The sequence below is a fragment of the Toxorhynchites rutilus genome, chromosome 3, assembly GCF_029784135.1.
Source record: "Toxorhynchites rutilus septentrionalis strain SRP chromosome 3, ASM2978413v1, whole genome shotgun sequence".
In the NCBI taxonomy this organism is placed as follows: domain Eukaryota; kingdom Metazoa; phylum Arthropoda; class Insecta; order Diptera; family Culicidae; genus Toxorhynchites; species Toxorhynchites rutilus.
In genome coordinates, this window is record NC_073746.1 from 183,283,881 (window position 1) to 183,311,496 (window position 27,616).

Sequence of the window (27,616 nt, forward strand, 5' to 3'; positions counted from 1 at the left end):
CTGGAATTTTTTCATCTTGTTCCCCTATTGAATGGCGACAGAGTTGACGTTAAGAAAATTGTTCTGAGATTCTTCGGATCCTGTCATACGTTCATGGCAGCTGCCATGCGATGCGATCGAGTAGTGGATTTCGAAGACTTTAAAAAGACTGTTGGACATGCCAACAATCCTTCAATCCTTGCTAATTACTATTTATTTATTTTACTTTGTGATGGAACTTAAAATGATACTACTCTTAAAAATGAAAATTGAAAAAAATAAGACTAAAATATTTCAATGTTCATTACGCTATCGTCACATTATTCAAATTACACATTACACTTCCGTCAGATTATACCAGTTGGGTCTATCCATAAACCACCTAAGTACATTTTCAGTCAATTCATTCCTTCGCTTCTTCTCTTTTGATACTTAAATTTTCTGGATTGTTTTAGAAATCGTGTACATACTTTCTTTTCCTGAAAGTGTACGTGATTTATGGGTGACCTTTTTTCTTTCAAAAGCAGTCCTAGAATTAAATATTATCATATCAATAATGCACATTAGATTCTTGTACTTGAACGGATTCATTTATCATGGATCTACAAAAAAATATATAGTGGGACAGTTATGCTTAGAATATCATCATACACCCAAAATTGATTTTAAGCTCATGTTTTGTCATCCCGATTTATTACTTATGTAATGAGCGTAAAAATGACAGAAAATACCAGGACTCACAAATACTGGTAAGAATTTGTATAATATATATGGTACGGCAATATAAGATTAATACGAGTGAGCGAAACAAGAGACACGTTACAAATAAGCACGTATTACTTGGCCACGGCCCAGACCGAGATAGATATAGATCTCCTTTATGCTGGGAAGTGTTTTCTAGGAGTAAAATTAGAAAACACTCTCCAACTTCAATTTGTAATGAGATGTAATATCATCACGCCTCCTCCCCAACAGCATCATTAGCTATGTGGACAGCGTGATCGTGTAAAACGGTCTTGCATTCCAGCTGGCCTTGGTTCGATTCCCGTTGACGTCGTTTGGACTTTTTTTTTGGCTTCCATACAAACATTTTAAAGCGTTGAGGGATAGATGATATTATTTGCCTATTTGACGCTTCAAAGCATGAAATGACATGTTCTATGTCGAAAATGAAATGCTTCCTGACAACGCTGGTTTGGGTGTAGGATTGAGCTTGATGTTGTTTTTTAAAGGCTGGGAACAAATAATGAGTTTTTTTTTTGTGTTCTTCGGAAGATTGGGCATAAAACATCATTTTACGAAGAAAAGTTAAAGTTGTCAAAAAGTAACATGGGACAACTATGCGTAGAACGGCAGTTAACCCTTTCACGTACAACATCGAGTCTAACTCGATATGAAATGATTGTGCCAAAACGTACAATATCGTGTCTCACTCGTGATGCGCTGCAATATCGTTATGGATAATTCCTGGTGAAAATTCAATCAAAATCCTCAAAAATCACTATTTTTAACTCTATTGTATTGCCGTTCTACGCATAGTTGTCCCATGTTCCAAAATCAGCAACTGAGAAAAACGCATTCAAAGTTTTGTAGCATATTTGTCTACCAGAAGCTTTAAGCATTTCGGCTTAGCAATATACTGTTTTTTTATAAGCAGAAAACTATTGTTTAATGAAATGTGAAAAGATCCTCCCATTTAAATCAATCAATCTTGGTTACGGTCTTAAAAATTCCTTGTGGGACAGTTATGCCTTGAATATCAACATGGGACAATTGAACTTGATGTTGTTTTTTGAAATACTGGAAATAAACAATAAGTTTTTTTTGTGTTTTTCCGAAAGATTATGCATAAAAACAAAGTTTTATGATGGAGGGTGATCAGAAACACCTTTGCAGAATGTAAATCTCATTGTTATTAGTCATTCGCTAACAAAGTGCAAACCTGTTCTGTTAGACTTTTTTTATTTGTTTGAGAATTAGTTGGTTCTTCCAAACCAGAAATGAGTGCATTAGCCTTGCTGAAAGCGTGACATAAAATGCTTGCACTTGAACCGATTTATTTGATACGGATCTACAAAACATACATGGCTGGACAGTTATGAAAAGAATATCAACATGGGACAATTGATCTTGATGTTGTTTTTTCGAAAGCTGGGAACAAATTATAACTTTTCTACAAACAACAAACAATTCATCATAGAATGTCACGCCAATACCCACCATACAGTCTGGGGCAGTAGCGACATCAATGTTAGAGGTGAATGTTTGCTTGAATATTTAATGTCAAATTATATTAACATTTGTAATCAAGGAAACGATCCAACATTTGTTAACTCTGTTAGACAAGAAGTTCTTGGTCTAGCACTCTGCAGTTCTAAACTATCAGATAAGATAAAAAATTGGCATGTGTCAAATGAATAATCTCTATCTGTTCATAAACATATAATGTTTAATTATAATTCTGGTGATCTTTTGATCGAGCAATTCAGAGATCCGAGAAAAACAAATTGGAATAGTTATCATTCCAAACTTCAAGAGAAAATTTTGATATTAGTGGAAAGTATTTCTTCCACAGCTTCAAATAGTTTCATCAGAATTTGAAACCAATATTAAATCCACCTTCGAAGATAACTGTTCACTGAAGCAAAAAACTTCAAGTATGGATGCATCTTTGTGGAACAAAACACTTGAACGGTTTAGAAAATTGTCTAGAAAAACTCTTCAACAAAGCAAAAATTACCTCTGATTGGATAGATTACAAAAACTGTTTAACAGAATAAAACAAAGAAATCCGCAAATCTAACAAAAGGGATTGGAAGCTCACCTGTGAACAGGTAGAGAGTTTACCTGTTGTAGCAAGACTTCATAAAGCACTTTCTAAGGATCACACCAACGGACTTGGTAGTCTGAAAAAAGAAAACGGTCGATATGCAACCGACTCCCAGGAAACACTCAATATCATGATGGAAACACACTTCCCAGGCTCAATCCAATTGACTTCCGGACACGCACAAGTCTTCAATACAGCTCAATCTGGTCCAATCAGAGACGAGGATAGGGCTAATGAATTTGGTAAAGCGGTCTTACCGAGGTCAAGGGTTGAGTGAGCAGTGGATTCTTTGAAGTCCTTTAAATCTCCAGAACCAGACGGGATTTTTCCGATGCTGTTACAAAAAATCAAAGATATCACTATCCCTCTTCTGACGGAGATGTTTAGAGCTAGTATGGTACTAAGCTACATTCCTAGTGAATGGTGAGAAGTTCGGGTTATATTTATTCCCAATGCTGGTAAACGAGACAGGGCGACTAACAAAGCATATAGACCAATTAGTCTAACATCTGTCACCTTAAAAATGATGGGAAAGGTAATTGATCTCCATATCAAATCATCGTATTTGAACAGGAGACCATTGAATAAATTTTAATTTGCCTACCAAGCAAATAAATCAACTGAAACTGAAACGCTTCACACGTTAATTTCAAAAATAGAGAAGTCTTTTGATGCTAAAGAAATCTCACTCACAACTTTTCTTGATATTGAGGGATCATTTGACAATGCAACCTACAACTCTATAAATAAAGCTATGAAAAAATGTAGTTTTGACATGTGCATCTGTAACTGGATACATGTCATGCTAACCGACTGACTAATAACAGCTAAATTAGGAGGATCTACTCTAACAACGAAACCAACTAGAGGTTGCCGTCAAAGAGGAGTTCTGTCTACTCTGTTGTGGTCCCTAGTTGTCGACGATCTTTTTAATAACCTAGCTAATGTGGTAAAACACCGTGGACAAATCGTAATTTGAAACGACTAAAGTCAATTAAAAAATCCAACCTGAAAATTTTTTCTCAATATCGCTGTGACTATTGGAAAAACCGGTATTCAGTTTCGAACAAAAATTACAAACGATTGAACAATGCGTTGTATGATGCTTATCAAAATCGTACACAAATGAATTTGCGTGTCAACCCAAGAGGTTTCTGGAGTTATGTTGACAGCCAGAGGAAAGAGATTGGTTTGCCTACTACGATGATGCGCGATAATGATGTGGCTACCACCAGAGAAGGTATCTGCGAGTTGTTCCGGAAACAATTTAGCGGAGTCTTTGTCGACGAAAAACTTACTTGCGATCAAGTATCTGCAGCTATGAACAACGTACCCAGCCTGTCATCTGTCAGATATTATCCCGTGATCAATGCAGCTATTGTACACGATGCCTGTAAAAAATTGAAAAAATCTTCAAATTACGGACCCGATAGTATCCCGTCTGTCGTCTTGAAGATGTGTTCTAGCAGCCTCTCGATACCGTTGAGTAACTTATTCCGCCGCTCCATTCTCTGCGGAAGATTTCCGAATCTATGGAAAAAATCATTTGTCTTCCCAGTATTTAAAAAGGGTTGCAAAAAGACGTCAGAAACTACAGAGGAATTGCTTCCCTATGCGCTATCTCCAAGCTATTCGAGATAATAATTCTGGACTTCATATCGCATGCGTGCAACAACTACATCGCAGAAGAACAACATGGTTTCATGCCCAAAAGATCAACTGTCACTAATCTCGTTCTATATACATCGTACATTATCCGCTCTTTTGAATCGAGAAAACAAATTGATGCGGTATATACAGATTTCTCTGCTGCGTTTGATATTATCAACCACGACATCGCAGTAGCCAAGCTTCATCGTCTTGGTTTCAACGGTCCACTTTTGAAATGGCTCCACTCCTACCTCACTGATCGCGTTATGTCAGTGAAAATAGGCGACACAATATCCACTCCTTTTCGGGTAACATCTGGTGTTCCTCAGGGCAGTCACCTTGGTCCTTACCTGTTTTTACTGTATCTCAACGATATAAATTTCAGTTTGAAGTGTCTCAAACTCTCGTTTGCAGATGACTTCAAATTGTTCCTCCCAGTAAACTGCATCGGAGATGCTGAGATTTTACAACAGCAACTCAACATCTTCGCCGAATGGTGTGCAAACAACAGGATGCTTTTGAATCCATCAAAGTGTTCGGTAATATCGTTCTCATGCAAGCGTTCGTCGATAATCTTCGAATATAAGCTGCATGGTGTTCAATTGGATCGTGTCAGTACCATTAAGGACCTCGGCGTTAGGCTGGATTCGAAACTCACTTTTCGCGACCACGTATCCTATATCATCGCTAAAGCGTCCAGAACACTTGGATTTATCTTCCGCGTCACAAAGCGATTCAAGGACGTGAACTGTATCAAGACTCTCTATTGCTCGTTGGTTCGCTCGATTCTAGAGTATGCTTGTGTGGTGTGGTCGCCGTACTACCAGAATAGTGTTCATCGAATTGAGTCGATCCAGCGGAAATTCATCCGATTCGCACTACGCAATTTACCATGGAATGACCCAATAAATCTTCCTAGCTACGAGGATCGATGCAAACTAATAGGGATTAACTCATTAGTTTCACGGAGAAACGTTGCCAAGGCCCTATTTACTTCGGACTTAATTACCGCTAGAATCGACTGTCCTGAGCTTCTCCGGTTAATCAACTTTAATGTTAATCGTCGTAACTTGCGTTCTCGTCATTTTCTCTACATCTCCTCAACACGAACAAATTACGGATACCATGAACCTGTGACTAGTATGTGCCCTTTGTTTAACCGTTGTAGCTCCTGTTTTGACTGTCATCTTTCACGTTCGTCCCTCAAAAAATTGTATGTTATTGCTCTTACATAATTTGAAATTTCTTATGTATTAGTTTTAGTAGGCTTAGTGAAAAATAGTTTTAGTTTTAGTTTTTTATATCATACATTAGGGCATGTGTAGCCTGTTGTATTTGTGAATTAAATAAATAAATAAATAAAAATGTGGGATACGAAGTTATTGGCTTTGCTGATGACATAATCATCTTAGTGAGAGGTAAATGTGAGTATACTATTTCCAATACAATGCAAACAGCCCTTAACTACACACTCAAATGGTGCAACTTGGAAGGACTCAGTGTTTATCCTTCAAAAACAGTCATAATTCCATTTCCCAGAAAAAAAAATTGTAAGATTCCACCTCATAGATTGGGAGGTGTACTATTGGAACTTTCAAAACGAACCAAATATTCAGGTGCTTGACCAAAACCTAAATTGGAACGACCAACTGAGGTATGCAATATCTAAAGCCCAGACTGCGCTCTGGAGTTGTAGTAGTATATTCGGGAAAAAGTGGGGACCAAAACCGAGAATGATTCACTGCATTTACTCGGCAATTGTGAGACCCAGACTAACATATGCTTCGCTAGTGTGGCGGCCTAAAACTACACAAATATCAGCTCAGAAAAAGCTCAATAAACTACAACGTCTGGCATGATTATCAATAACTGGAGCAATGTACAGCGCATCCTCCAAAGCCCTAGATGCTCTTTTATACCTTCTACCCTTGCACCAGTATGTGCAACTTGAAGCGGAAAAAGGGGCTCTTAGGCTTAAACGTATAAAACATTTTCTAGAAGGAGATCACATAGGGCATTTACAAACCCTGGAAGATTTTCAACTGAACACTATAGTAAGCATGAATGAAGACTGGATGGAAACAAAGGCTAACTTCAGTGTTCCCTTCAAAGTGATTGAATTCAATCGCAATGAATGGGAAGAAGGTGGTCCCAAAACTCGTCCAGGATCACTTGTGTTCATACTGATGGATCAAAAATTGGTAAATCTACGGGAGCTGGGATTACTGGACGACATGTCAATTCCATTGGGACAGTGGCCTACAGTTTTTCAAGCAGAAATACAAGCTATTCTAACATGTACAAATATTTGTTTGGCTAGAAAATACAGGTATGTCAATATCTGTATCTTCGCAGATAGCCAAGCAGCTCTTAATGCAGTAAAAGCATACACATGTCAGTCAAAGCTAGTTTGGGAATGTATTCTATTCTTAAAACAACTAGCTGCTACTAACGAAGTTAATCTATACTGGGTGCCTGGGGGGCTCTATCAACACCAAGACAATCCAAATCATTCATTAAACCTTGTAACAGAATAACACGCAACCTACTCAGCTTGAATAAGACAGATTTGAGTACACTAACTGGTCTATTGACCGGACACTGTCCGAGCAGGTATCACCTTGAATAAATCGGAAAGATCAATGATTTTGAATACGTTTTGCCAAAAAATTAAAAAAAAAACTCAGTCGTAATTTAAATTGGTAAAATTAAAATGAAAATTGTTATTTTGGGCTTTCAGTACCAAGTTTAAAAAAAAATGGAGAGGGACGGATCAAAGTTTGCTGTTTTTTGGCGGATTTGGCGGGAATTGCTCTGTTCTTATAATAGCCTATTAAATTTCACTTTAACAATTAAACATATAATTTTTTATACTTGAAATATATTTTTTCCCAACTGTGTGTAATCGAGTCAGTATAATATAATCGAGTCCGACCTGTATTACTTTTGTTACATTTTTTTACCGAGCGATTGCGCTTTCACTGTAAAGCTTGCAGTAGTGGAGCTGAAAGATGAACTCTAACAAACTTTGCCAATTGGGGGTACTGCCTGATGACCACCGAACGTAAGGAACGTGATTGCGGTCGATTCGAAATGTTTTTGCATAACAGTCGATTTCGTTAGTAATGGAATTTTTTTCCTGAACGCGACGTTCATGATCATTTTCATTTGCCACTTCATTGAAACTGTCACAAAAGGTGTCGTGAGCTTCGCGCGATTTGAATCAGTTTCGTCTCTTTTGCTTCGTTTAATTTGATTTGTGTTAAAGTAAGTGTACTCTCTCTCAGATTATCATCCCTGAAGACAGTTCCAAGTTTTTGACGTAGAAGTACGTCTCTCAGGAAGGGTGCCAAATCAGAAAACAGGTCACGTTTTTATGAAATAAAGTTAACGTTAATAATTATTTTCACTGTGAACGAAAGATTTGTTCGATATCTCTAAACGGAAACTCTAAACTGGAAGAATTTCTTTTCCCATACAATTGTTCTGCCGATTTGTATGCTAACCCTACCCGTATTTCGAATGCTTATAACTCGAAAATTTCTTAATAGATCGGAAAGATGTTTGCATCAATTGTTAGGAAATATTTCTACGCGTCTATCACAATTAATAAAATGTTATTTTTCATGAGATAAACAATTGAATAACTGTAAAATGTCAAGCATTATCTAAACATCCTAACTGCCAAGTTTTAATTGGCCCGATTTACGGTTTCCCCAACACAGACTTCAAAATCGATGTACCTATGGAAATCTGCTTTGCAAATATACATGCTAGTCGGGGTTATTTTTGTTCCCAGCGAGCTGTGTTTCCTTAACACGGACTTCAAAATTAATGTGCCTGGGGGAATCCGCTTTGCTAATACATGCAAGTCGGGGATATTTTTTTGGTGTAGAGTACTTTTGTACTCGCTTGTCGTTGTGCAAACCGGAATATGTTCCCTTAAACTTACTTTTAAACTAAGTAGCCTGGGAAATTGTCATTTCAGATACTAGAAGTGAATAAACTTTCGCGGGTTGAGAACTACGTAAACGTGAGATGTGCAATAATTTCTGAGGAAAATGTAAAAAACAATGATCGTTTGACAATTCTTCCGTTCACATATTTTTATAGTCCTAGACATCATATCAAACAACGTAAAAGGACGTTCATCAAATTTACTTGTAACGCAGATCATAATCTATTACACAAATTTCGATGCATTCTAAAATAATCAGCCCTATTCTGTGTTCCGACGGATTTTCATTTCGTTCTTTGATTGAAATGAAATGCAAAAACAGCTCGAACGGAATGCAGGATGGAACTTTATCAAGTCGAAATATTTCGAATCGATCGAAATACAGAATTGGGGTGAATATTCGAAGTTATAAACAAGTGGATTGTATAATATAATTGCGTTGTTCTACGTCGAAAATATGCGGTCGTGTCCTAGATACAACCACTTACAATTTTTGATCTTGAATGAAGATAATCGATTGAATTTGAATTCGTAGTGCTTCCTCTTACTCGACTAGTATTAAAACTATTTCAATTTAATCATACTAGTTTATTATTTTTATGTAAAAATGTGTTTATCACTTTTGTTTACGTATTAGAGTCACCGGAGCCGAAATTCAATAGATAGCAAATATAGTGTTCGCACGGCCACTCAGTTATCTTTTGTATTGTTGTTACCTTGTTGTTTGCACTGTTTTGTTATTTTTAGTGCTATGAAAATGCGTATCTAGGATTTGCGGTATTCGCGTATGAACGCAATCCTTGTCGATCGCCGACTCGCCTTTGGACGCGGAGGTCTCTCGCAAGCAAACCTGCGTTCCATTGCCCGGTTAGTTTGAAACAGGGCTCTGCTTAGTCATAGTCAACTGAGGATAGTCAGTCTATCTGAATGACTATACCCGTATTTAGTTAGGAATGACTTTTGGCATCTTCACGCAGTTTCTTCGCCAAAACGACTAAACAGTCAGTCGTGCGTTTAGTTGCTATCTCCCTCTATCGTCTCGACTATATTACATGCATCGATGTTTGAGTTCAACGTGGTTTGACATACGCTACAGGTGAGCTAAATTCTTTTGTATTGTACACGAAAATTACTCACACGTATAAAATAGCATGCAGTGTGTTTGTGCGCTATTTTACTCTTTATTTACTAATATTAGGCTGTCAAAAAAGTCCTGTGGTATTTTTTTTAAATTTTCATTTGTTCATAAAATTGGTTACAATCATCTGTTTTAAGTCAAATATGTGCCGTTTTGTTCGATGACTTGTTCCCAACGAGATGCCAACTTCATAATACCCCTGTTATAGAAGCTCGCTTCCTTATTGGCAAAAAACTCTGACTACCTAGCTCGTTCGCCATGGACAAAAACAGGTGGTAGTCACTTGGTGCAAGGTCCGGACTATACGGCGGATGCAAAAGAACCTCCCATCCGAGCTCCCGGAGCTTCTGGCGCGTCACCAAAGAAGTGTGTGGCCTGGCGTTGTCCTGATGGAAGACAATGCGGCCTCTGTTTATCAAAGATGGCATCTTCCTCATGAGTGCTACCTTCAAGCGGTCCAGTTGTTGGCAGTACAGGTCCGAATTGAGCGTTTGGCCATAGGGAAGCAGCTCATGATAGATTATTCCTTGACAATCCCACCAAACACACAGCAGAACCTTCCTGGCCGCTTCAGCGGGCTTCGACCACGACCGTTTGCGCTTCACGTTGTCGTAAGTGACCCACTTTTCATCGCCAGTCACCATCCGCTTCAGAAACGGGTCGATTTTGTTGCGATTCAGCAGCGATTCACATGCGTCGATACGGTCAAAGATGTTTTTTTGCGTCAACGTGTGTGGTACTCATACATCGAGCTTCTTTGTGAATCCAAGCTTCTTCAAATGGAAAATAACGGTTTGATGACTTATCCCCAGCTCTTGGCCGATGCTACGGCTGCTACTATGCCGGTCTTTCTCGGCTAATTCAGCGATTTTGTCGCAATTTTCGACGACAGGCCTTCCGGAGCGTGGCGAATCTTCGACGACCTCTACACCAGAACGAAAACGTTGAAACCATCGTTGTGCGGTGGAAATGGAAACTGTATCGGGTCCATAAACTGCACAAATTTTATTGGCAGCTTGAGATGCATTTTTGCCTTTGTCATAGTAGTACTATCTGGATGATTGGAGACAAGTACGAGTTATAGCTATTCAAAAACCCGGAAAACCCGCGTCCGACTTCAATTCGTACCACCCAATAGCAATGCTGTCTTGTATACGGAAATTGTTGGAGAAAATGATCTTGTTTCGCCTTGATCGTTGGGTTGAAACGAATGCCTTACTCTCAGATACACAATATGGGTTCCGCAGGGGCAAGGGGACGAATGATTGTCTTGCGTTGCTTTCTTCAGAAATTCAAATGGCTTACGCCGAAAAAAAACAAATGGCTTCAGTATTCTTGGACATAAAGGGGGCCTTTGATTCTGTTCAATAGAGGTTTTGTCAGACAAATTACACTCTCGGGGTCTGCCGCCTCTATTGAATAATATGTTATACAACTTTGCTTTGTGAGAAACATTTGAACTTTTCTCACGGAGATTCGGCAGCAAGTCGGTTCTCTTACATGGGCCTCCCCCAGGGCTCATGTTTAAGCCCCCTTTTGTACAACTTCTATGTAAGCGACATCGACAATTGCCTTACACAAAATTGCAGCCTAAGACAACTTGCAGATGATGGAGTGGTGTCTGTCGTAGGATCAAACGAATCCGACCTGCAAGGACCCTTACAAGATACTTTGAACAATTTTTCAACCTGGGCCATTGAGCTAGGGATCGAATTCTCCACAGAGAAAACAGAGATGGTGGTTTTTTCTAGGAAGCATAGACCAGCAAAACCAAAGTTTCAACTTTTGGGTAAACCGATCACTCATGCTATGTCATTCAAGTATCTTGGGGTCTGGTTCGACTCCAAATGTACTTGGGGGGGGGGGTCCATATTAGGTATCTGAGTAAAAAATGTCAACAAAGAATATACTTTCTCCGTACAATTACCGGCACCTGGTGGGGAGCCCATCCCGAAGATCTTATAATGTTGTATCGAACAACTATTCTCTCAGTGATGGAGTATGGCAGTTTCTGTTTTCAATCAGCTGCCAAAACACACCTCATTAAACTCGAGCGAATTCAGTATCTTTGTCTCCGTATTGCGTTGGGATGTATGCCCTCAACGCATACCATGAGCCTCGAGGTTTTAGCAGGCGTACTCCCACTAAAAGATCGCTTCAATTTATTATCTCTTCGGTTCCTCATCCGGTGTAAGGTTATGAACCCATTGGTGATCGGGAATTTTGAGCAGCTGATCGAGCTAAATTTTCGCTCCGGATTCATGAGTTCATATCATGAATTCATCTCCATGCAGGTTGATCCTTCTTCGTATATTCCCAACCGTGTTTGTTTTCCTGACTACATCAATTCCTCTGTGCATTTTGATCTGTCCATGAAACAGGATATCCATGGATATTCAGATTATCAACGATCGAGGATCGCTCCAACGATCTTCGATTCAAAGTATGGGGGTATCAATTGTGATAATATGTACTTTACTGATGGGTTTTCTATGAATGAGTCCACAGGATTTGGAGTCTTCAACGAAATTTTTAGCACCTCCCACAGTCTTCAGAATCCTTGCTCAGTGTATATTGCTGAATTGGCAGCGATATACTGGGCGTAAGCGTCGCCTCACGACCTGTTGAACACTATTACATTGTAACGGATAGTCTTAGCTCTGTCGAAGCTATCCGTTCAGTGAGGCCGGAAAAGCACTCGCCGTACTTCCTTGAGAGAATACGAGAAATTTTGAGTGCTTTATCCAGACGCTGTTATGTCATTACCTTTGTCTGGGTCCCTTCACATTGCTCAATTCCGGGTAATGAGAGGGCTGACTCATTAGCAAAGGTAGGTGCGATTGAAGGCGACATTTACCAGCGTCAAATCGCCTTCAATGAATTTTTTTCTTTAGTCCGTAAAAATACCATCGCTAACTGGCAACGCAAATGGAACGAAGATGAATTGGGCCGGTGGTTTCACTTGATTATCCCTAAGGTTAGCCTTAAACCGTGGTTCAAAAGTCTGGACTTTATTCGCACCTTCTCCTGACTCATGTCCAATAACTGTTCGTTAGATGCGCTTCTCTTTCGTTTCAATCATACCAGCAACAATCTCTGCGTCTGTGGTCAAGGTTATCACGACATCGAGCATGTTGTTTGGTCGTGCGAGGTGTATCTTGTCGCCAGATCGAATTTAGAAAACTCCCTTCGGGCCCGAGGAAGACAGCCCAATGTGCCGGTGAGAGATGTGTTGGCTCGGTTAGACCTTGATTACATGACCCAAATACATGTTTTCCTTAAAGCTATCGATCTTCGTGTGTGATTGTACCTATGTCCTTATACCCTCCGTTTCATCCATTGCGAGCGATTGGCTCCCTTGGTATAAACCATCAACATTGTAACAATTCCCTTATATCCCATCCCTTTCCTGAGAGATGTCACCCTCTAAACTCGAGTAAACCGCGAGTAATCGGTTTTCCACCTTACTAACCATAGTGTTAGGAAAATTATTTATGTATAGTTTTAAAACATATACTTAACAATTCGGCTCCTTTAAACTAATGTAACTGAGCCTGTAAAAATAAACGATTTATATAAAAAAAAAATAGTAGTACTGTAAAATATGTCGGATTTTCTCTTAATTTTGCTCCATATTTGCGACACTATAACTGACGAACGACTTAACCAAACAAAACAAGTCAAGGGCTATATTATAGCGCGCAAAAATACCTTTCCAACAAGCTATAGTATGACTCGATACAATGAATACAACTAGAACTACGCGCTTACAACGACACCTCGCGGAAATACCGCAGGACTTTTTTGACAGCCTAATACTAACGCGAGGACCTTTATAGCATATTTGATAAATGTCTAAGTTCGTTGATTTGAGTTCACGATGGGTAGACAATAAACCGTCCATTGATGGGGTAACCTTTTTTTGCATCAGAAATCTAGTTTTCGTTCTTTATATGGACGTAAAAATAAGATTACATGCGCGGGTATAAATTTCGTTCCTAGGGGAGTATGAATGTGGATTGAAGTCAGTTGAATGAAGAGGCAGATTTGAATTCATTAGTCGAGTCAGTTAAAATAACCACTGACTGGACTAGTTAACCAGTCATCCTCGCTAGTCAACGCTAGTCAATTCATTTTCTAGTCAAGTCAGCTTTTGTTGTGGGCGACTGCCGAAGCAGTTCTAGTCCAAGCGAAGCTACTGAGTGTAGATTCGGTCTTCATTTTTCACCTTCGAAGATTTCGGGCCCTGGTTTGAAACATAGGAGACGATCCCTCAGTTTGGTCCGCCAGACCGTTAGTGAGCGAAGGCATACGTTTGTCTGGTACATTACGTTTGCTCGGTTAATTTTTACTTTGAAATATGAGTGACGCTTCAGTGGCATTCATACGTGAATACCACAAATCCCAAATACGCATATTCGCAGCAATAAAAAATCACAACACAGTGCAAACAACAATACAAAAGATAGCTGAGTGCCAGTGCGAAAAAGAAAATTGCTATCTATTAAATTTCGGCTCCGGTAACGCTAATACGTAACTACCTGTAATCCTTTTTTTGCTCCATACTCACATGCAGTTTATCCTTGTTTTGTATTCGCAAATAAAGAGCCAAATATCCGGCTGCCGGATATTCGGCCATCCGGCCTCGAAGCTAGCCGGATGTCCGGTATCTGGCCAAACAACTATCCGTATCATGACTACTATTATCCATAAGAAGAGTAATGGATTTTGTCGTTGGAACCGGTGCCCAGCTTGACGGAGAATTTATCAGTATTAAACGCCTACCTAATCGCTTCCCCGATTATTAGTTGACGCAAGTGTCTTCTTCTTGTATTGTTTAGGTGTACGACTGTGTAGCCGAGTCGTAACGAAAATAAGTTTGCTTATACTTTGAATATTTCAAAAACTTTCGCCTTATACACACTAAGGACAATTTCATGACTTCAATATAGCTTTGTACATCTGACACAAATGAATAGAAAGTTCATCTTGGAACCGGTGCATAAAAATTTACGGAAGGGTACAGACAACAAGCTAGAGACTATCATACCAAAAACCAGGCTTCCTTATGGATTGACATTTTTTAGCTTTATCCACAAATCGACGCGCGGTACTGCTTGATGAATATGCATAGCCACAGCAGTATGATACGGTGTGGCAATTTCAACAACGCTGGTGCATTAAGCGAAGTTTCATGGATGATGGCGCGTCTTCGCGAGTGCATAAATTAGTTTCTCAAGATCCATTGTAACCGGAACAAAACTACGACCGCTCGAAAGCAAACTCAAAAAAAGTGCATATGCCTCGTCAGCTCAATTAACATTCTAGACAAGTGGCATTACACACTAAAATGATGACACTTCAATGCCTGAGTATCAGCGCATCAGTCAAGTTTATTCTTTGAGCGGTTGTTTCAAAAACGACTTCTCCATCAGTCCTAATTAGACGCAGTGATTTATTCCAAGCGAGTAAGTTTCGTTCTGTAATCTCAGTATAGCTCACTTCTGGGAAGGAAATAAAACATTTATTCACGTCTTTGGCAGGAAAAATGTTTGAGAAATTGACAAAATAAATAAAATAAACCGTTTAATGAGCCGTGTAATACGAAAGTCGGGAAACTATCGATGTTGCAAAAAAAATAATCGTAAAACCGTCTTTCGGAGCTTGTTTGTTTCTCTTTCCAACGTTGATCCACCCTCTCTGCTGAATGTATGGAGTTTCAGCGTCAAGAAACATTTCTTCGTATAATTCCCCTAATTTTTCCTGTTTTCGGCTTCGGCTCTTTGTTGTCTTTCATCTGTTTTCATTTCACCATGAGCGACTCTTCATTACCCCCTTTGGGATTGCGATGTTTTTGGCGCACATATTCACATCACCATCGCGACGACGGTATGTATGCGTTCCGTGCCCCGAGGTGTTCAACATACGCGTAATATGCCCTATGCTCTCTATCGTTGAGCCGATTCGTCACAGGAATATAACTTTGTATATAGCTGAAACAATACAACCGTGTGCGATGAGCAGCAGATAGTTGATACTAACCATTCGGAAGTAATCTTTGCCTTAATTAGTGCCGAAGGCAATACTCCATACGCATGAAATGAGGAAACCATTAAATCAACTTTCATAATACATATATGTTTCAAATTATTTGAACGCACATTTTATGAGAATATACTCAGATTAAATCTTTCATGTACCGCAATCCCAGGAAAAAGTATTTTTTCCAATGAGCACATACCGCCGGTCGGGTTGCATTTGAAAAACAAATGCACAAAAGAGAAATCCAATAAAAACAACATAACGTTTTCCTCATCATTCGATTTCAAAGCACAGAATGCCGCCGCTGCACAGTGAAAAGGATACGCATAATTTGGCCAAAAAAGGTGCCACGCATCTGTTGTTATGTTCTTCATCATCCGAGATCAGAAACTGCTCGATGAATTGTTTGAACGTGAACTGTTATAGCCAGAGATGCCAACAGAGTTATTGATGAAGGTATTTTTATTAATTCAAAGTCAATATAGCGAGATTTTGTATAACATATATTGTTGCTAGTCAGTTTCAAAGTAGAATCAATGTTATTATCTATAATCGAATCAAATAGCATCAAAATAAGAACACAATTAATTCAATTCATCTGCTGATATACTTTCCTCGTTTGGTAAGCAAAGATTCTTTCCAAAGTATAGACGATGAATGATTTTGAATATTGGTTTTTCTGAAATCGTGATGCTGTAGTTTTTTTGGAACTAATATAAACGATTCAAATAACTGGCAAAACACTGGCTTTTCCATTTCTGCAAGAGTTTATGCTTGTTAACCCATTAACGACCAATCCGTGAAAATTATTTGAATTGTTTGATTATTGGCGCTAAAGAAACCTGAATTTGCTAGAAACCTCAAAACATACATATTTTCATTCAGGATCATATGGCCTGGAGTTCAATGTTTTGACAATTTTCATCAGCTATATTAGTAATATGTAACCGATTACTCGCGGTTGGCTCGAGGTTAGTATCACAAAGTGTCCTCATAATTGGGATGTTGCAGTCTCCAATGCTCTGTACGTGTGCCCGACACGGGATACTTCCTATTGGGCTGCAGCTGACCATTAATCAGCAACGCCCCCTAGTCTGTACCCCATATTTAGCGTGGTGTGTCTCTCTCGACTCGAGGAATCCAGGATAGAATGGTTACTGGCCAGCACAATCTTCAGCACGTGTAGAGTTGTCATGAGCGGTACAATTTTCAGCTCTTGGTGAAAGATCAGTGGCCAGCACAACCTTCGACCCGTGTCGTTTGTAGCTGTAAAGAGTATGTGTCGCGACTAAGTAAAAGTTTATCGATCGGATGGAAGGGATATGATACATGGATACTACGAAGGAAACATCATTAAACATTGACATCGACGTTTCTGAGGAACAGGTATGAAGGGTGTGTCACATCAAATTGCATCACGGAAAAAACGCTGTAGAAATTTAATTTTTAGGAATTATATCTTCAGCTTTCGCTTATAATCAGATAAGAGTGTATAGATCACGTTGGCCATGCTTCACTGTCAATTTTTCGTAAATTTGGAAAAATGTCGTCGAAAGAAAAAGAGCGTCGTGAATTAATCCTGCGCACACATTTCGAGAATCCGGAGTTGTCACATCGGGACATCGGTAAGATGCTGGGAATCGTCCAATCCACGGTCAGCAGAGTACTAAAACGATACTTCGAGAACCTAACCATCGACCGGAAGGTGAAAAACGGCACAAATGGATGCTCCGTCAGTGAAAAAGATCACAAGCGCGTAGTTAAGCGGTTTAGACGTGATCCGAGAAGTTCGGTCCAGGATGTCGCCAATAAGCTGAATTTGTCAAGTTCATTCGTCCAGCGGACCAAGCAGAGGGAGGGCCTGCGTACATACAAGGTTCAGAAGGCTCCTAACCGCGACGAAAGGCAAAACATGGTGGGGAAGACGCGAGCCCGGAAGCTGTACACCGAAATGCTGACGAAGCCGCATTGCCTGGTAATGGACGACGAAACCTACGTCAAAGCGGACTTTCGTCAGCTGCCGGGCCTGTTGTTCTTCTCCGCAGAGGACAAATTCAGCGTTCCGGAGGAGATTCGCAAGCAGAAACTATCCAAGTTTGCCAAAAAGTACTTGGTGTGGCAAGCAATCTGCTCTTGCGGAAAGCGGAGCGCCCCCTTCGTGATGACCGGCACGGTAAACGGGCAGGTTTACCTTAATGAGTGCCTACAGAAGCGCTTACTACCACTATTGAAGCAGCACGAGGGCCCGACCATCTTCTGGCCGGATCTCACTTCGTGCCACTATTCAAAGGACGTGTTGGAGTGGTACGAAGCCAACGAGGTCACCTTCGTGCCAAAGGAAATGAACCCGCCCAACGCGCCGGAGCTTCGCCCAATAGAGAAATATTGGGCGATTATGAAGCAGGCCCTCCGGAAGAACCCAAAAGTTGTCAAATCGGAGGCGGACTTCAAGAGAAAATGGATTTCTGTTCAAAAAAAACTACAACCTGACGTTGTACAGAACCTTATGGACGGGGTAAAGAGGAAGGTGCGAGCATACGGGCTTGGGCTCGAAGTATGAATAAAAAGAAAATGCCAAAAGTTGTTTAATAGTTTTTATTTTACTGTCTAAAATTTTCAAAAGGATCGGTCTACTGGGCGAATTTCTACAGCGTTTTTTCCGTGATGCAATTTGATGTGACACACCCTTTAGATGAAGCAGAATACCAGGATCATGGCTACCTAAGATATCGGGGATATCCGATGTGCCCTCAATGCTCTGGAAAGCTGAGAGCGGGTAGCATGGAACCCGATACACGACCAGACAATATGATCGATGTCATGGTAGCCATCGCCACAATCACAAAGATTGTTTGCTGCGAGCTCAATGCGCTAAAGATGCGCGTTTAGGTTGTAGTGATTGGACATATGGCGAGATATCAAGCGAATGAAATCACGACCTACATTAACTCCCTTGAACCATGCACTCGTCGAGACCTTAGGGATAATCGTGTGTAACCAACGACCGAACTCATCTTCTCTCCACATGCGCTGCCTACTTACGAGCGTGTGCTAACGAGAAATATGGAAACATTAATGATAAGCAATTTTCCTTTCAAACAGTGTGCCTTCTGAAGCGCCCACCTTAGCTAGCAAAACACTCCATAGTTGTCTTATTCTTGTTGGGAAATTGAGCGGATTGCCTCTATTGAGCTGAGACTGTCTGAAAAAATAAAATAATGGTCGATGGGCAATGTTTCAATGATCCCTAGTGCGTAGTATATCGCACCCAGTTCAGCGACAAACACAGAACAAGGATCTCTGAGTTTACCCCAATGCTCCCAATGTTCAAGAATAATGCATTAATTTGACATTCCGAGATGGACAAGCACAGGACAGGATGAAGGTCTCTAAGTATAAACCTGAATAAATCCACGTATGGTGAGATGTGACATTTCATATTTCATAGTTCATGCAATTTTTGCAATACGAACTAGATTTTTAGTTAGTTTCTGTGAAAAAAGGTACTTCACAAAGAAATGTTTTAGGAGGAATAATTTTTCCCGGTGCATGAAAGGAAACGAAGATCAATAACTACTGCGACAATGGCTGGTATGTTTTGTACATGATGAAGCACATTATAAACATCGTGTTTGTTCATGATGTGAGAAACGCATGTTTATGTTTGTGTATCATCGGGCGTGTTTGGGATGAACATCGAACACTAGCGAGAAGCATGTTCGTGTAGAACGAAAACATGGATTTTGAACATCGCGTACACATGTGTAAGGGGTTTCGGAAGACTGCCGGCAGGCTTTTTCTGTCGAACGTAATCTATTGCCGTTGTTTTTATTATCGGCCTTAAGAATGTTTAAGAACAATTTATTTCCGACGTTGAAGAAGCAACAGTATTTTAAAGTCTATCCGAAATAAGTCGATCGAATTATTCAGTTAGTACTAGTTGGCAGTCGGCCGTGGAGTTGGGACAGGAATACCAGTCCCTCGTCGTTTGGAAGGTCTTCGCTCGCAACATTCTGGTGCCGAAACCCGGGAGGAAATCCCGTTCTGTCGACGTCTCGTGGATCAAAGGATCTTGATACCACGTGCTCCGGAAGATTTATAAGTGGTATCCCGCTACACCATCCTGTCGTCGGTGGCTCCAGTAGCCACATCACTACTATCTGTCGAGGGAATCACGAAGGAGACTTCCGGCGTATCGAAGCAGTGATCAAGAGGACCGTTCCGACAGTCCCGATACTCGAGGCTGCCAAATAGCTTTCCAGTACTTGGGAGTGAGGTTATAAAGAACACGTGGTCGAGGAGGAGTAAGTTTAGCTAAGCCGTATCTGAAGGTGGGTAAAATTACTATTTAACCGCAAGATGAGGAAATCGGCTCTGCGAAAGGGTGCTCTCAACCTGAAAACACTTTTGCGTCGGAGAGAATCGGTTATTGCTTCGGCTGAACTGATAAAAACGTTCGATGAAAATTTCGAGGTTTCGCAAATAAATCAGGTAGCGCTACGGATCGAACGGCTCGATGAGCTATTCAGGAAATTTGAGAGTGTGCAGGATGAAATAGAATTGATCGAGGATAGGGAAGAAAAGTTTCTTGATGACCGTGAGCAGTTCCAAGATAAATATTTTGAGTTGAAGGCGTCTCTAATGGGTAAACTTCCGCAAACAGCCCCCGTTCTTCAGTCTGCGCCTCTAGTTCAGACTCCGCCCGTGCATGTGAACCCTACTATGTCCGTCAAGCTTCCGGAACTGCGAATTCCGGAGTTCAGCGGAAAACCGGAGCAATGGATAGAATTTCGGGATCTCTTTAAAGCGGTTATCCATTCGAACACCCAGCTGTCAGCGGTTCAAAAACTACATTACCTTCGAAGCTCGCTAGCGGGTGATGCGTCACGTTTAATCTCGTCTACCGCTCTTACAGCGGATAACTATCCTATAGCCTGGAAGATCATCACCGACCGATATGAGAATAAAAATTACCTAGTCAAGCAACATATGACAGCTCTTTTCAAAACCCCTCCCGCCAAGAAGGGGTCCGCTGCTGCCTTGGACGAGCTGGCAGATGAATTCAACCGACACGTTAGAATCCTCGACAAACTTGAAGACGTAAACGACCACTGGAATTCATTCCTAGTGGAACGTTTAAGTAGCTTGCTTGATGGAAAATCCCTGCTGGAATGGGAGACTCAGTGCAAGGAGGAAGAAACTCCGAAATACGACGACTTACTCGACTTTATGCACAAAAGGTCCCGTACTTTACAGAAGTGCTCTGCATTTGTCAATACTCCCGTTGAAAACATTTCTAAACCAGTGAAAGGCAAAGCTTCCTCTTCCCATGTTGCTTCCGAAAGTGTGTCGAAGTGTCCGGGATGTAAAAACTCTCATCCTCTAACACAGTGTGAAATGTTCCAGAAGCTGACTCCGAATAACCGTTTCGATTTCGCGAAAAGTCATCGCCTGTGCATCAATTGCTTAAGGGGTGGCCACATGGCCAAGGAATGCCGTAGTGGTCTTTGTAGAATCTGCGGCAAGAAGCACCACAGCCTGCTTCATCTACCAACAGTAACGTCGATCCCCGCAGCTGTTAGCACGAGCGACGAAGAAGGCACATCACATACACGCATAGCAGTCTGCGCCACACCAGCCACCACTTCTAAATCAGAAGTTTCGTATTCGGGCGCGATGGTACCATCGGTGGTACCAACACATACATTACCCCAGGCAATTAAGTCGGTTTCGCGTAGACCGCTGTCGATAAGCACTTCGGTCGAAAGTCCCCCTTCTTCGTCGCCGGTGGTTTCGTACGGTCCTTTCGAATCAGAGCCGCTTCCATATAGTTCCCATGTTCCAGCCGCATCGTTAACACAATCAAATGAGCCTCATCAAGCAACCATATTCCTCTCAACAGCCGTGGTACGAGTTCGAGATATCAACGGTGCCTATCATTATGCCAGGGCACTACTTGATAGTGGCTCACAATCGAATTTCGTTTCCGAATCCCTTGCGCAAAAATTGGGTCTAAAACGTTCGCGAATCAATCTTCCCATCAGCGGAATAGGCCAAGCAACAGTAAGCGTTCATTTTAAAGTCGATGTTATGATCGCTTCTCGGTTTGGAAACTTCGAGCATCTACTCGACTGTTTGGTGCTGCCAAGACTAACGGTTTGCTTGCCTAGTCGCCATGTGGATATTGACTTGGCGGAACATTTCGTAATCTGCAGCTAGCCGATCCAAAATTTAACATAAGTCAAAGAGTCGATCTAATTATCGGAGCGGAATTATTCTACACTCTTCTCGAATCTCATCAAATCACAATCGCTGATAATTACCCTCTATTACAGAAAACACTCTTAGGCTACGTTGTCTCTGGGAAGGCTCACACTCCCACACCTGGTTTGGTGTCGTGCCACTTAGTAACTGACCAAGATCTAAATGACCAGCTAGCTCGAATGTGGGAAGTTGATGACTTCGATGTTGGGAAGGCTCTGACCCAGGAGGAAAGGGAAGTGGAACACCACTTCACAAGAAACGTCACAAGGAGCGGAGATGGTCGCTACACTGTTCGTCTCCCCCTGCGACAATCCATGCTGCCGCTGCTTGGTGACTCTTACAGCTCTGCTCTTCACCGCCTTTTGATGATCGAGAGACGTTTCGCTAAAAACTCAAGCCTTCGAGAAGAGTACATCAGGTTTATGGATGAATACGTCAATTTGGGACATATGGAAGTGGTCATACGCGTCGCGGGCCCGCAGTTCTTCTTGCCACACCACGCCATCCATCGTCCGGAAAGCAGCACCACTAAAACCCGTATCGTTTTCGACGCCAGCAGCAAAGCAACTGGTCATCTATCACTAAACGAAGTGTTGCAGACTGGCCCCATCGTACAGCCCCCACTGATCTCGACAGTGATCAATTTCCGGATGCCCAAGTTTGTTTTCACGGCTGACGCGGAGAAAATGTTCCGCCAAGTCTGGATACACCCGGAAGATCGGAAGTTTCAGCAGATCCTCTGGCGCCGAGATCCTTCGCAACCAGTACAAACATATCAGCTCAAAACGGTCACGTACGGGCTCACTAGTTCTCCGTACCATGCAGCTGCTGTGCTCAACAAACTGGCAGAGGACGAAGGACAGAAATATCCTCTTGCGGCACCCGTCGTAAAAGAACGTTTCTACGTTGACGATGTTTTGGCCGGAGGAGACGATCCAGGGGAGGTAGCGGAAACTTGTCGACAGTTGCAGGCTCTGTTAGCAAAGGGAGGATTCACATTGCGGAAGTGGTGCACAAACGATTCAAGAGTGTTGCAACACATCCCTAGCGAGCTGTGGGAAAATGCTTCGCAAATCGAAATCGGTCAGTCCCATCTTACAAAAACTCTCGGACTGCTATGGGATGCCAGCTCAGATTGCTTCAGAATAAAAATTCCTTCGCTGACGGAATTGAATGGAGTAACCAAGCGCGTCGTGGTGTCGGAGATGTCTCAGCTTTTCGACCCACTCGGATTCCTTGGACCGGTAGTGATTAACGTCAAAATGTTCATTCAGGAGCTATGGACGAAGTGTCTATCTTGGGACGAAGAGTTATCTGACGAAGACAGCAATTGGTGGCAGAATTTTCGTGTGGAATTACCCATTCTCGCGAAGCTCACAGTGCCCCGGTGTGTGCTTCCCAATCAACAACGCGAATATCAACTCCATTGTTTCAGTGATGCGTCTCAGCGAGGGTATGGTTCCTGTGTCTATGTTGTGGGACAAAACGCAAGTGGAGAAATTGAAAGACACCTTTTGATCGCCAAGTCACGTGTCGCTCCGTTACGTGGCTTATCAATACCGCGCCTAGAGTTATGTGCTGCGGTTCTCGGAAGTCAGCTGGTACAGAAATTACGGACCACCGAATTCGTCGTCGCTAGTGCTACATTTTGGACAGACTCAACTGTGGTACTACACTGGATTCGTTCGGTGTCTACAAAATGGAAGGTGTTCGTCTCCAACAGAATAGCTGAGGTTCAGGGTCTCACCAGAGGCTCTCAATGGAGACACGTTCCTACACATCTAAATCCAGCGGATCGTATTTCACGTGGCGTCCGCCCAACACAAATACAGGAAGACACATTGTGGTGGCACGGTCCAAACTTTCTCGCTGGACCGAAGGAGGACTGGCCTGAAATCTTGCCAAACTCATCAGACATCGATGTTATCCAGGAACGGCGCCAAATCATCGCTTTGACTTCCATCGTCGTGGATAATTCCATTTTTTATCGTTACGCCGAGCTGGGACGCTTGCTGAGAATATCTGCATGGTGCATCCGGTTTGCCGCAAACTGTCGTCGCCAGAAGGATGAACGTAACTTTGAAAGGATTACACCACACGAGATAGATAGCGCGTTGAAGATCCTCGTTCGTAAGGCACAGGTAACAGTTTTTCATCGTGAGATTATACAGCTCGAATTACAAAGACGTGATTCCAACTACACGGTCGAACTTGATAATAAATCCCCCCTGAAACATCTGAATGTCTTCCTCGACATCAATAGTTTACTACGCCTCGATGGACGTTTGCGGAATGCGTCAATCCCCTACGATTCGAAATATCCGATGATTCTCCCAGCAGACCATCGCTTGAGCCTCCTCCTAGCTCGATCACTGCATTTGCAAACAGCTCACTCTGGACCTTCATTGCTGTTAGCAACCATGCGCCAACGGTTTTGGCCTTTGCGTGGTCGGCAGCTGGTGCGTAAGATCGTGCGCTATTGTATTACCTGCTTCAAGTGTCGCCCACCTAATATGCACCAACAAATGGCACCGTTACCTGCGGTTAGAGTTGTTCCGTCCCGAGTGTTTTCAAAGGCTGGCCTCGATTACTGCGGGCCATTTCTAATTCGTCCGTTATATGGGAGGGGGGCAAACGTGAAAATGTATATCGCGGTTTTCGTTTGCCTGGCGGTAAAGGCGGTGCATTTTGAAATCGTTCCCGACCTTACGTCCGCTGCCTGTATAAACGCAATTACACGATTCGTCTCGCGATACGGCCGATTACTTGAGCTCCATTGTGATAATGCGACAGCTTTCGTCGGGGCTGATCGCGAGTTGAGAGCAGCACGCGCGCGTTATCTGCAGCAGTTCCAAACGAACGAATGGGAGAACTACTGCCTGGATTCAGGAATTGAGTTCCACTTCATCCCGGCTCGCTCACCACACTTCGGGGGGTTGTGGGAGGCCGGAGTGAAATCCTTCAAATATCACTTCCGCCGGATATTCGGAAACAGGTCCTATACACTGGACGAGTTCTCTACTGCTGCTGCCCACATCGAATGTATCTTAAACTCTCGGCCTCTCACTCCCTTAACAGACCATCCAGATGACCTTGACGTATTGACTCCCGGCCACTTTCTGATCGGGGAGCCAATGTTCTCGATACCTCAGCCCGATGTTTCAGACGTAAATTTGACGCGTCTCTCTCGATTACAGGAAATGCAGAGATTGAAGCAAGATTTCTGGAACAAATGGTCCAGGGATTATGTCAGCCAACTTCACCAGCGATCGAAATGGAAGACAGCTGTTACCAACGTCCGAAAGGGAGCGCTAGTCTTGCTTAAGCAGGATGGACTACCACCGTTCATGTGGAATCTTGGCCGGGTGGTAGAGACGTACGTCGGTTCCGATGGGTTGGTAAGGGTGGTACTTGTACGAACTGGTCAAGGAACGTACAAGCGAGCCATCACCGAAGTTCGAGTCCTACCGCTGGAGAACGAAGGAAACCATGAGCATCGGGTGTTGGGAGAGGATAATGGAGTATCCCAACCACCACAATAAACGTTGAAACGGACGGTTTCAACGGGGCCCGGTGTGTCGTCGATTAGGTTTAATTATATTGAATATAAAGTTGAATTAAATGAACTCAAACCTTTGCTATAAAAATTACCATTATGAAAACGCAATTGAATGACAGTCAGAGTGACAGTCAACAGGAAATAGATCGCCTTCTGCGTTTCTTTGTTCGCCATTCACACTATTGTAGAAAGTCGTACGATCTATCCTCTATGTGTCCGATATCAGTCAGTCGAAATACAAACGTTGAAGAAGCAACAGTATTTTAAAGTCTATCCGAAATGAGTCGATCGAATTATTCAGTTAGTACTAGTTGGCAGTCGGCCGTGGAGTTGGGACAGGAATACCAGTCCCTCGTCGTTTGGAAGGTCTTCGCTCGCAACAGTTATTATTCAGTTGAATAGAATCTTCATTTAGGTTTTCTTCATCGATGATTAGGGTTTCTTCCGACGGATCTGGCGGAAGAATATCCACGCCAGCAATCTCATTAGAATCCTCGTCATACGTACTGATGATGTCCTCCAGCTTCACAACACACGAAATTCTACAGACCGCCATCACCTGAGGCAAATTAGAACAAGAAATCATACAGATTTCCGACAATATTAATCGATACCTGCAAACATTCACTATTGAAAATGTAAAAAAAAATGAATGAAAAAACATTCTGAAACCAGAATACACTGCGGAGGTTAAATATGTTGGTATTGATTCAGCAGAAAAAAAATGTTCGTTGTGGCCAACGTTCGATTTTGACGTAGGACTACGTCTTTCATTTCTATACCGGGGTGTAAAACCAAACTTTTGAGAACGAAAGCGTTACGCCGGAGACCGAGATTTTGAGCGTTAATAGCTCTTAAACAACTGAACGAAATGGTATGATAAACACTTCATTTGAAAGATAAAATGTCTACGCGTCATATACTTGTTACTTTTTCATCCAAAAACTTGTTTCAATAGTCTTAAAATTGCTTTCAAAACAGGCTATTGAAATCAAAAATCGGTATATAAGCGAGCGCCGCTCGTAAACCCACTCAGTTATGATTGAACAGCGATTGGATCATGTTGTCGCTGTTGTTGTGAAGCTAATTTCGTTTATCATGAAAGCGCTGATGAACGGTGTCACCAAGAGCCTGTTTGTGCACCTAAGGCCAAAAGGGAATCCATCAGGAGGAGAGTGATGCCACGGTTCCGCTTGAAACATCGGAGCAGCCACCACACACACACACATACACGCGCGGAATTCTCGTTGCTATCATCGTTGCTGAAAAATAATCTGCCAGTTCCCCTGGGAATTGAAAAATACATTCATGCGAAATAGTTTATTTTAATGTTTTCTATCCATATAACACTACAACCAAATACATTTGGTTTTGTTATTTTTCAATCAATCGCAATTAACAGGAAAGCTTCTGAATATTTTTTCCCCATCAGTGGAAATTTTCATATCCAATATTGGATGCATAACATGAAAAACGGAAAATGTTTCACATCGCGAAAATCAAGTCATTTTCAAGCGATTATTTGCTTTCTACTCATATAATGCTGCGACCAATTTCGTTTTTGATTTTTTCAATCAAGTGCGATCAACGTAAGACCACGTCTTTCGTCAATTTATTAGAGGTGCAATGAATCTTTAGGAATTCCCGCTCTACGCGCACTGACAAACAATGTTTACTCAACAATTTCTCAAACTAGAAATGGGTGTTGTGAGGAAGGATTAGCGAACGCGAAAACGACAAACGGGAGAAAGATACGTTTGGAGGTTGAAGGAAATTGGCAGAAAACTTCTTCATTCTATCATTCAAATAATGTGATTAATACCACATCGTTTTGCCAGAAAGAGATTATTAATGCTCAAAGGAGGAATCGAGTCCTCCGAGGAAATTACCCAGCGCAAATTAGAGTCGACTATCAATTGCGGCATTCGTACACAAATAATTTTATAATGCAGTTTCACCAAAGTGATTTCTTCGGATATATTCACTACATCATGTCATGTATTTCATATTCTTCATTAAGAAATCCATATCCATGGCACCTACCGGTAACGAATTATTATCGAAACCACGATTTTCGCTAAATGCTCCTTTCATTTCGGCCTGTAAAAAACTTTTCTGTACTCTAATCCATCAAATTTGGAGCCCTGAAAAGGGCCGTTGATTATATGCTAAGCTAATATAGCACGCTCTCCTCGG

At 41.7% G+C, this 27,616-nt stretch overlaps 2 protein-coding genes across 7 annotated transcripts in view; one reads left to right on the forward strand and one right to left on the reverse strand.

Moving 5' to 3' along the window:
- The window catches only part of LOC129778619 (protein Wnt-1-like), an 89,724-nt gene that overhangs the window by 38,706 nt on the left and 23,402 nt on the right, over positions 1 to 27,616 (reverse strand). The window lies entirely within an intron of this gene.
- Positions 19,957 to 25,403, forward strand: LOC129773712 (uncharacterized). The gene is made up of 2 exons (XM_055777356.1): positions 19,957 to 21,801; positions 21,933 to 25,403. Exons 1-2 carry the CDS (start codon positions 19,957 to 19,959, stop codon positions 25,401 to 25,403), a joined length of 5,316 nt encoding a protein of 1,771 aa, XP_055633331.1.

Coding starts and splice junctions, on each gene's coding strand:
- LOC129773712 (XM_055777356.1), top strand. CDS start 19,957: ATGAGGAAATCGGCTCTGCGAAAGGGTGCTCTCAACCTGAAAACACTT. Junction 21,802..21,932: donor TTGACTTGGCGGAACATTTC/GTAATCTGCAGC, acceptor CCTCTATTACAG/AAAACACTCTTAGGCTACGT.